The sequence below is a fragment of the Conger conger genome, chromosome 19 (assembly GCF_963514075.1).
Source record: "Conger conger chromosome 19, fConCon1.1, whole genome shotgun sequence".
NCBI classification, from domain to species: Eukaryota; Metazoa; Chordata; class Actinopteri; order Anguilliformes; family Congridae; genus Conger; species Conger conger.
Genome location: NC_083778.1, coordinates 12,453,407 through 12,464,649, shown reverse-complemented (window position 1 = coordinate 12,464,649; position 11,243 = coordinate 12,453,407). Strand labels below are relative to the sequence as shown.

The 11,243-nt window shown below is 47.6% G+C and overlaps 1 protein-coding gene across 1 annotated transcript in view; it reads left to right on the top strand.

Annotated features, from left to right (window-relative positions):
- Positions 1 to 10,319: 10,319 nt before the first annotated feature.
- LOC133119205 (centrosomal protein of 41 kDa-like) overlaps positions 10,320 to 11,243 on the top strand; it is a 9,145-nt gene continuing 8,221 nt past the window's right edge. Inside the window, 2 exon segments of the mRNA XM_061229690.1 lie at positions 10,320 to 10,456; positions 11,186 to 11,243. The exon segment at positions 11,186 to 11,243 is cut by the window's right edge and continues 6 nt beyond it. Coding sequence (XP_061085674.1) covers positions 10,424 to 10,456; positions 11,186 to 11,243 — 91 coding nt within the window. The 5' untranslated portion in view covers positions 10,320 to 10,423.

Here is an 11,243-nt window from a genome sequence, read left to right as displayed (position 1 = left end):
AACAGAAAGGGAGTTGTTTTTAGCGTGTTTGGCATTTAATTCTGGTTTGAAACTTTTGACACGGTCCCTATGGACCGAGCACCAAACTCACCTCACAGACTGCCGGGGACCAGCGGTTCTTGGAGATGTTTTCTCTTTCCAGAGGGCCTTTTCTGGTGTAATGCGATTCACAGATAAGTGGAGATCACCTCGGCTACTTTCCGTGAGTTTTTTCTCACGACTCCGGGGCACGTACCGCGGGATCGATAATTAGCTAATTAGCTAATTAGCCTGGGAAGCAGAGGAAGGGAGCTTCCTGCTATAGGCCTAATGCATGGTTGGCCATTCGATCAATTATCTATCTGAGACCGCCATTCTGTAGCAGACGTGGAGAGCCCAGGGGTCAGAATGTATAAGGCCTGCCAATGTGCTTTTGCCTCCCATAAACTTGACTTCCTGACTGCAAAATTGCTATAATTAGCAATTCCCGGTGATTGGATTTACAGTGTACTCTATATATCATTGTGGGTATTAAATTTGAGCAATTATTGCAGGCTTGCTGCCCTTCAGCTAAATCTGGTTTATATCTGTATGCCTCCTTTGGCTGGAGAAATACCTGATCATGTGACTTGAGAGGCATATGACCTGTCCCTGAACCCTTGTCCTCAAATTCTCCCTGATGGGACTTCAGTATTAGAAATGATTTCATAAACAATGCTGTTGTGACAAGTTACACAGTGAAGAATGAATTTGCAAATGCTTGTTGCGCACATATGTATGACGTGCACTGTCAACATAGTGAACAATGAATGCACTGACAATGCAGTATCTACCTGGTTCTCCACAAAACCAAATGATCTGTCAATAGACACAAGTTAAAAATAAATTGGGAATAAAATCTAAAATAAAGCATCACAAATGTTGCATTGATCAGTCCTGGCACCTCATGGGAAGAACTACATTTCAGCATTTTGTCTGATCCGGAGTGACACCGGTTACGTCCGGCTCACACCCAGTCCAGTTCAACAGCTGTGTGCTGCACCGATGCGTTACCGAACCCGCAGCCCCTGATGACAAGCGTCTCGCGGTTCATCCACAGTTCCCGACGAGCCTGCGGATGTTAACGAGCCATTACTCCCAGCTTCTCCCAGCAGCCATTACTCCCAGCTCCATTACTCCCAGCTTCTCCCAGCAGCCATTACTCCCAGCTCCATTACTCCCAGCTTCTCCCAGCAGCCATTACTCCCAGCTCCATTACTCCCAGCTTCTCCCAGCAGCCATTACTCCCAGCACACTCTGTTCGCTTCGCCAGGCCCGGAGCGCGGGGGAACTGAAACTCGCTCTGGCAGATAGCGTGTTCCGGAACAAATGCAAAAGCCATTTCCCCCCCCCCCCCCCGCCTAAATGGCAACACCAGATTTATCGGACACTAATTCTGTCCGTGCGGGGGAGGAAGTCTTTCTTCATATCCGCATTATATTTCACAAATGTGTCATGAAAGAGGAACACTTTAATCTTCGGATGATTGTTCAATTCAGTAACTAAAACACTGTGTCTGTATCACTGAACCAGACAAGTGGACTGTTTTTACATTACACGTAATGTAAAAAGCACCGTTCTCAACCCTCAGACTATCCTTACTTCTACATGGTCTGGTCCTTCAGTTGAGCAAGACCGGATCTTTAAAGCTTCATTTTTTGGAAAATACATGAGTAATATCCGTGATTCATGGCATTGTTAAACAAGAGGCTTGAGAGTGGATTGGGAGGAGACACTAAGGATTACAAGAGAATTCAGGAAGTACCCGAGGTCCAAATGAAACACACTCAGTGACCACTTTATTAGGTTGACCTCAACCTTCTCGTTAATACAAATATTTCATCAGCCAGTCATGTGGCAGCAGCTCAATGCATAAAAGCATGCAGACATGGTCAAGAGGTTCAGTTGTTGTTACATTACTTTACATTACATTGGCATTTGTTCAGACCAAACATCTGAATGGGAAAGACATTTGTCGAAGTAACTTTGACCAAATGATTGTTGGCGCAAGACGGGGTGGTTTGAGTATCTCAGAAACTGCTGATCTCCTGCACAAGAGTCTCTACAGAGAATGGTGTGAAAAACAAGAAAAAACATCCCGTGAGCCGCAGTTCTGTGGGCGAAAGCACCTTATCATGAGATTCCGATTGCGCTTCCCATTCCTTTCCATCACCACAGAGGGGTCGCTCTGAAGCAGCGGGCGCAGTGAACACAGTCAGGCCCGCAGCAAAGCCTGCCGTGTGGGATTTGCCGTAAGCCCAGCTCCATTGCGACAGCGACTTCCCGTAATCGGCTTTCCGGACCCCGGCTAACGCCGCCCGGTCCGCTGCAGCTGTGGGAGCCAGGCCGGCTGTCGCAACGCGGCCGGACTATCTGAGGTTCTGCACGTGGCCTCCTCACGCCTGAAGTCCCCGTCTCCTCTCCCGCGTTGTGCAAGAACGTCTGCCCTTCAGCGAGAGAGGAAGAAAGGAGGTTGTGTCGTGCGCTCGCGTTTCGTGCGTAACGTGTGTCTGTCTGTTTGTTTGAAGATCACGACCGCACGCTGCTCCAAGGCTGAGCCTGATGCTTCTGGGTTTCACTGGCCCAGTTCTCCATTTTGTTTCGCAACGCGGAGCCGAGCTGTGACAGTGTGCCCCCCCCCCGGCTCCACACACCTTAGCCCCGTGTTTCCGAAACAAAATGGAGGAGAGAAAACGGCTTTCATTTCCTGAGCCAATTACGTGTTGAATTCAGATGTTGTTTTTTCCATCGGGATTCAATGTAAAGGCCGGTGGTGTATGGTGTAGCATTCGCAGGGCCACTGTATGCGTGCGCGGTGAAGTTCTGCTGCTATGGTAACGTAAGAACACCCCTGAGAAAAGACACATGGCCCAGTTCAAATAATATTACACTATTATATCAAATTAATACTATTGTACCGTATTTACACGGCACTTCAAAGGGCTTTCAAAAAGACAAAGCACACAGATGCGTCTCATGGTGATTCCAGATTGGCACTGAAAGTGTGGGGCACACAGTTATCAGGGCTGATCAGATAAGTCAAACACAAGGCAGGGGGTAGGTGGGGTGGGGTGGGGGTAGTTTGTGGTTTCGGGTGGGGAGGGGGTGGCGTGACATGAGTTGAGGATGATTGGGGTGTGATTTATATGGACAGGGTGAAGTCTGGGGTGTCTCCTGTTTGGCAGGCCGGTGATTTGCAGAGGGGGTGGGGTGGGGGTTTGGGTAGAGGGGGGTAAATGGGGGAGGGGGGGGTGTCGCCGTGGCAGGATGAAGAGGATTAGCTGTCACCGCCTCTCGCTGACAGGAAGTAGCGGTGGCCTAGCTGGGTGCCTGGGCCCGGGTTCGACCTTGGGGCCAGGAAGGAAGCAGCTGTCAGGTGGGGTAGGGAGGTGGACGGGACACGGGCGATAGGTTCGGCACACCCCCCCGCCCCCCGCACGCCCGGCCGATGCCCCCTCAGCCTCCCGGGGCTTGGGAAACTTTCGGGAAGCTTTGGGAACCTGCGGGAAAGTCAAGGATTCCAGGAACTCCGGCATGGAAAAGTGACCTCGCTGTGAACAACAATGATGTCACAGCCCGTGGGCCGGTGCCAAGGGGAACTGAAATGTCTTCTGAGAATAGAAAATTATGACTTCCTAACAGGTGCGCCTCTCGCTGCTTCACTGATACCGTTTGCCCTTTGACCTTTAGGTGTTGGATTTCGGTGAACCCCTACCTCTGCCCCCCCCCCACACTCACCCCCTCCACCTCCCACGGAAAAGGAAGTGGATTCATTTTCCCCACATTTTTCATGTAATCCACCCTCCAGCCCCGATTTAATGGACTTTACTGAGCTTAAAGCGGCTTTAAAGATTTCTGCATTCCCGGGTCCTGTTTGGGAAAAAACATGGATTTACTGTTCCGATAATCTCGGACCGGACAGTGAGAAATTAGAGAATGTCTCAAGCTCTCAACCTTTTCTGGTGTTAAACTTTTAAGTCCACTGACTCTAATCAATTTACATTTCCTGTGGAGCTATTTCCTTTTTGTGTCGTTTCCTGCTGAAGTTACACTGCCCTGTGTATTATGACGTGAATTTTGAGAATGGAGAGCAGCGCATTGATGACAACTAATGGACCGCACGATTCTTGGCATGCAGGCAACTGTTATATTAAAATATACAAAGATATTTGTGTGATATTCAAAAATTGAAGCAAGGTCAAAGATTTTAGGTCCTTCAAATAGACCAATATCTGGTTGAATTTAAACAATGCAATCTGTGCCTAATATGTATTTAATAAGTTGCAAGTGAACATGCACATTACTGAAACAAATCCTTCAACTGACCTTTGAAAGCCCTTAAATCAGGTCTTGCATTGTAGTGCTATTACAGACCTCTACTGTTACAACAGGCATCAGTCATTATAAATACTATTATATACTATTATAGCAGACATCACAGTGTACTGATACAAGTTGTTGTTGTTCATCCAGTTAAAATTCCTGTTGAATCAAAGGGGTAAGTTTCACTCAACATCTGCAGCTCAGGCTGAATCTCATTTTAAAGCAAATTCCACTCAGACCTGCAGTCAACGTCACGTTCCCGGTTCTTCCCCGGATGTGACATACAGTACATGACGGTACGCTTATTCCCCCTATCCCCAGTTCCCCCTGGGCTCGCCTATTCTGGGGTAGGATCCGTGCATCGGCTGTCTGTCCCTGATAAGAAATTCCTTCTCCAGTTTCACAGTGTCGAAAAAAAGCACCAGTTTTAAGCCTTTGCTTTTTCCGGAATGTTCTTGCGAGTGAGTGTTCTAGAAGAAGTCAGTGTTCTAGAAGTTCTGGAGCTTTCAATTACCGGTTGCGATTGTGACATCAGCATTAGAATGTTCAGTTAATAACATTCACCTTTGTGACCTCACACATTAAAGGGCGATTAGCTGCCTGGTTGAAATCTGCAATGTTCGCTAAGGGCCTCAGTTTGAGAAGAGGCAGAGCGTGGGAGAGAGAAAGAGAGGGAGAGGATGAACGAGAGCCTGGTTTTCCGCCTTTGAGGTGTTCTCGACACCTGCGACAGAGCGCCACGCTATTCTTAGCCCCGGCCCTCGGTTTTATTTTCGGTCATGTCCGAAGCCGCCGTATCGCGCCCTTGAAAGCAGATCAAACACCGGGCCGGGGGAATATGGGCTCACGGCAAACACAGCGCGGTCACAAGGGTGCGATAAGAGCGTATTCATAACCTCTTATCTGCCAAGCCGGTTGGCCTGGTACAGTGTGTGTCAATGAGAGGGCGATAAAACGGACGCATTAACAGACATTCCCAATCGTCTCTGGGTCACGGATGCTGGGAAAAGCAGGAACAGCATCAATGAACATTCCCTTCAGTAGTGGGAAGATTATCTCTGCGAGTGTGACATACAGAGAATACACGGTGGGTAAAAATAACGGGGTGTCGCAGCGGCGTAGCCGGTAGAGCTCGCTGCCAACTGCAGCCTTTGTGTTTCCCTCCCGTTCCCCCTGTTTGCCCGCTATGTGCAATGAAGCTGAGAAGGCCCAAAAATGAATCCCCCCCCATCCTCCACCCCACAGTCCTCCTGTGGCTCTGCTGACCCGGGCCGTGTTCGTCCCCGCCCGTCTGTTCCGGGGTCAGGCCCACGGCGAGCAGCCGCACACGCTGACCTGAATATCCTCCGTAACTGTTCAGGAATACTGAACACGTGTCGTACAACCGGAGTAAATTCCAGCGGTGTGGCAATGTATACTCTGATAGGTATTCATAAAGCGTGAGTCTGCACATGCCTGAGATTGCTAGTAGCCTGCTGTTGACACTGCGCTTACGCATTAGCGGCGCTAGCCGAAGCCGTCCGTTGTGAACGGAACGCGCGGAACATTCCGGACCCTCCGCTTCGACGCGGAGAAACCGAAATAGCGCACGGCGAGCCCTTTCTGAGACCGGACGGCGGGCGGTTTACATGTATAGAGGCGGGCGGCTCAAAGAAGCGTTACCTTCGCGGTCGGGAGGCACAGCTGTCGGGCGACGGAGCCGGGAGCCGGGCCGAATTCAGGCGCGCTACGCGGCGGCGCTTTGAGATTAGCGCCGCTATTTTCAGACGCGCGAGCGCCGTTAGCCGCTCCCGGACGTTTGAAAGTGCCGTTCGGTTTTTTTTGTTGTTCACTTGTGAGATGACAGAAGCGGGTAGCGTCTGTGACCTGAATTTGATACGACGTTGACTTGACATTTTAAAAGAATATATCAACGTTTTTTTCCCGACGTACCCGACTTTGACGAGATGTTCGACACACGTGTATCCTTCCGTCTTCCGCTGGTTGAGCGCGGTGATTCACAAAATGGCCGCCGCTGTATGACCCGGGTGGGTGCTGCATATTTGTGGTGGTTGAGGCGAGTTTCCCCCTCATCACTGTAAAGCTCTGTGAGTAAGAGAAAAGTGCGACATAAATGCAAGGAATTATTCATTATTATTATATTATTAATTATGAATACTGCTTTGGGACGTGGCTTGCTGAGTTTCAGCACGACATATTGAGAGTTCGGGTCCGTGAAGTAACACTTCGATTTAAATGTAATGTCAAGCCTGATAAATAGACAGATTAATCGTCTGTTTGGGTGTTATGCAGTTCTAGCCGTGAAACCTCTGAGCTCATCCTCCACGCACCGCAAGTCCCAGAGGGCCTAGCAGGAAACTCGGGTTTCCTCGACCCCTCGGGGGCGGAGGGGCTGAGTTACAACCCCGTCCCCCCCCTCCTACGGCATCCCCGTGCCTGGGCTCAGCCCCCAAATCCCCCCCCCCCCCCCGCCTGGCCCAAAACCCGGCTGGCACGTACGGCAGAGTCCGCCGGCAGGAAACGTGCGTCCTCACTTCCTGTGCAGCGATCGGTATCGGGTGGCCCCGGGGTGCAGAGGCCCTGTGGGCCGCGGGGGGGTCGGGTGTCTCTCTGACGGAGGAGGCTAAAGATAGCCTCCCCGGGATGTCTGGTGTTCTCTGGGCAGGCCCGCGCGGGAGATCTCCTTACAAGGGTGGCGCGCGGAGACAATCGCCGGCCGGAAGGGCCCGGTTGTCCGCGTGATTAAGTGAGGAGGATCGGTAACGGACGCGGACAGAGGTTTGGCTTCGTTGGCCTTGTGAGGGCTGCTGGGAAATGTAGTTTGCGACCTGCAGTGGGCATTGTGTGATTACACGTGCGTTGTACAATTGCGTGCACAATCTTACTTAATATCTGCAGTGGTGGAGAGCTGTCACACACTGTGCGACAATCCCCCACAATGCACTGCACAGCAGCCTGTAGAGGAAAGGCCTGGGGTAGAGAGAGCGAGAGAATGAGATAGAGATCCAGAGAGAGAATGTGATAGAGAGAGAGAGCACATGTGGAGCACATTTCTCAAAGCCAGATCCCTGCAGTGGCATACACACACACACACACACACACTCACTCACATACACACAGGCACACGCACACACTCACATGTGCACACACACAGACACACACCCACATACACACACACAGGCACACACACACACGCACCTACATACACACACACACTCACATGTGCACTCACACAGACACACACACCCACATGCACACACAGGCACGCACTCTCACTCTCTCTCACACACACACATACACACACATACACACACACACTCACACACACACACATACACACACACACACACACACTCACACACACACACATACACACACACACTCTCTCTCTCTCGCTCTCTTCAGAGAGGAGGCACTGCTCTCAGGCAGTGTGCTTGTGTGAGGGTGAGCTCCCCTGATGAGGAGTGACAGATCAGCGCCTCCTCTGCTCCTTCAGCCCGGGAGCAGCACCTCCCAGGGGGAAGTTACTCAGGGCCCATGTGAATACCCCCTGCTGTGGATACGGACTCAGAACCGCAGCATCAGAACGCTCGTGCGCTCCTGCTCCACCCAGGGCCTCCACGCCACTGAGGAGCTTCAGCGAGAAACGCAGCCAAAATAGCCACACGCTCGTGGGAAAAAAACGCTGCTTTATGCGAGCTGCGGACAGATTCAAACGCTCACGGCTTCCTTCACATCTATTTTTACGCTGCTGCGGCTATATCTGGCCCGTGTGCTGGATTTCAAATTTGTTTTGAGCTATTTTTGATGCCAGTGTCCATTTTCCACAGGAACAATGTTCAAATGTTCTTTTTCCTATGTGCGTGTGAACTGGTGATTTCCCCAAAGCAAAATACAACCCGGTCAATTTATTAAACGAAAGACAAAATAAAGAGAAGGACTGTACCAAAAACCAGCACCATCCCACCATGAGTCTGCTCCTGTCTTTTACAGGGAAAATGGCCATTATTTTATCTTATGGCAGACCTGCAGTAGTCAAGTGTTTCCAGGTGGCTTATGGGTGTTGTAGTACTCTAGGATTGCTGTTGTTCCCCTATCATAAGGTGCACTCGGCCAAACATTTAAAATCCATCGTGTTATTTGTGTGTTCATAAAAGGAGATGCTTTATTAAAATATGCAGAGCTACAGTATTATGTTGTTACGTAACTAGTGGGCGGAATTCTGAAAGTCTGTGGGCCAAGACTTGGGCTCGTCTTAATTTTTGAAGAATATGAGAAATGCCTTTACTTCCCGAAGAGCAAAGGGCCCGTTTGACCCCTGACCTGTCAGGATGTCAGGATGACTCCAGTGGCCTCTGACTGCTGTGAGCCCTCAAATACATTCAGGAACAGCTATGAATTTCTGCGATGATGGGTGGGCCTTGATGGGAGGCCTTTTCCCTGGTGGTCCCCCTGCCTCCTGCGGCCCTATGGGTTGTTCCCATGGCATATGTCATAGCTATGTATGTTTCTGTACAGCGGGGGGACATAGTGATTACTCAAATGCTAAAATTGATCATTTTTGTTTAATGTTTAATGTTCAATGTTTAATTCATACACTGGTCTAGAGGAAAATAGTTGTCATCAAGTTTTAAAATCGCTGCGCACAGAATTGTAATGCTTTTAGTTGTTTCTTTGGTTTTAATTTCAGCTGCAGCTGGCGTTTAGACTTTGTTTCTCAAGGTTCTGAACAGAACTCAATTAATCAGATTTGTGGCATTTATTCAAGTTAAAATTCGCACAAATGTTGTTTATTGAGCATTAAGTGGGTTTTCCTCACTAAAAGCCTATCAAGGAAGGCATTCGGTCGACATCGCCCTCTGGTGGATATGATCTGGAGCAACACTTTTTGGTTTAAATTCTGAAGTCTGTTATATTTCATGTTCGGTGGAGTAGGTCAGTAGGCTTGACCTGACTAAAACTCTGTCATAACTAAAGAAAACCTTGTTGAACAAATAAATAAAAACAAGGAAATTTCCCAGTACAAACAAGGTTCCACAGACTAATTACGTGCGCATTATGAATTTAATCATAGTGTGTGTCGCCCTCTCCTGGCTGAAGCAGATTACTTGGCTTAATAAATAAAGAATACAAATGAAGCAAATAATCTTAAAATTTAAATGGAAATTATGCCCTTGTAAAGATTAAATTGATTCAACATTTACTGGGAGAAGTAGACGCATAACATTTTGAAGTTGTGCTGGTAGACCTTGGAAAGACCACAAGCGACAATATGGGGAAAACGCAATTGGCATACTGCTATATCAAACAGGAGTCAAACAGGAGTGAATAATATATGGCCTATATATTGACATGCAAATGAAAAACTGATTATTAATTAATTAATTCATATTAAAATGAATGTCTGTTCACAATAACAATTTTGTTTTTGAGAATCAATCCTCACGTAAAAATATTGATACAAAACGTTTTCTTTTACCACTCGTTTTAATGTTAATTTTTTTTCTGAAATTTAATTTGTACAGTATCGCTTATTGAAAAAGCGATCAAATTAAATATGTAGGATAGGAACTGCTCCATCCTCCCACTCTCTCCAACGTCATAGCGTTGCGATTATAACAATTTTATATTGTTGATTTACTGAGGTGCTATTTGATTAGCCCGAAATTTTAGTTGACCTGTGAACAATAATTCCTGAAAAGGGTAATAATGTAATTGAACATTTGTTGAACAATTTAACAGAAAACGAAGAGAGAAGACTGATGCAGTTTCTTCAGTAGTAGTGCATTTCATGTATCATTTTTGATGTATACAAGAATACTTTTAAAAGTATCTATATAGGTATCGGGTGTTGGTATCGCCGCTGAATCACTCTCCCTCCGGTGCAACAAAGCCCGCTCTCGCGCGTTGCTAGGTAGTTGTTAACAATCCCCGGTCCTGGTTGCCATGCTCGTCTTGCACGGACGAAACAGGACCTCCTAAAGAGAGCTGACGCGATTGGTTGGCAGTATATTTCTGGTCAATCGGAGAGAAGCTTCTTGAATCTGGTAGTTGGGAATTGATTACATTCCATTTGAAAAAAATGTCGACAAAAAGAGGTATCGGTAATGCTGAGGTAAGCAACGACAATTATTTTTCATATTTTTATATCGAATTGGATTTAGCGTAGCATTATAACTGCTACGTGGGAGCTAGCAATCAGATGCATGTCAGTGTCATGTTTCTTGATTGTTAGCTATTTAGCTAGCGCGTACCTAGCCAGCTAATGTTGCCAGCGTCTTAACTGTCGCATCTCTTGACATGTGCATTGATGTCATTTTAACGAATATCGAATAGCTTGTGCGTGGCAAGAAATGAAAGAAAGCAAAACAGCAAATCGCTAACCAGTTAACTTAGCTATCTAGCTTGGTGCCAGATGCCGGACAGAGGTTTACGAATTAAATGGCTAGTACCAGCTGGGTACTGTTAACGGTAGCTGAAATGTTAGCTAACGGTGTCATATAATACAAGTGTTAGGTGTAATATTAACCAGGTCGTTTTGCTTCCCCGTCAACTTTACAGTAAGTTGCAATCATTTTTGTGCAAAAGCACTTCCTGTGTTCGAGTACAAACCAACACCAATGCACGCAATTGCAATGGGAGCTAGCCATGTTAGTTAACTGTATATGCGTTTACGTCACATGTATAGATACAGATCAGAATGGGGAATAACTACTATGTATCAAATGATCTCATCAGGAATACATTTGTCCTTAAGATTGGTGATGCATTGTTGAGACTGAACAACCAATACAGGACACCTATTGTGTTCTTTGTGTGTGTGTGTGTGTGTATTATCTTTCAGTATTTGAAAAAGCGCGTCCCCCAGAATCCCAAATACCAGCATGTTAAGTCGAGGCTCG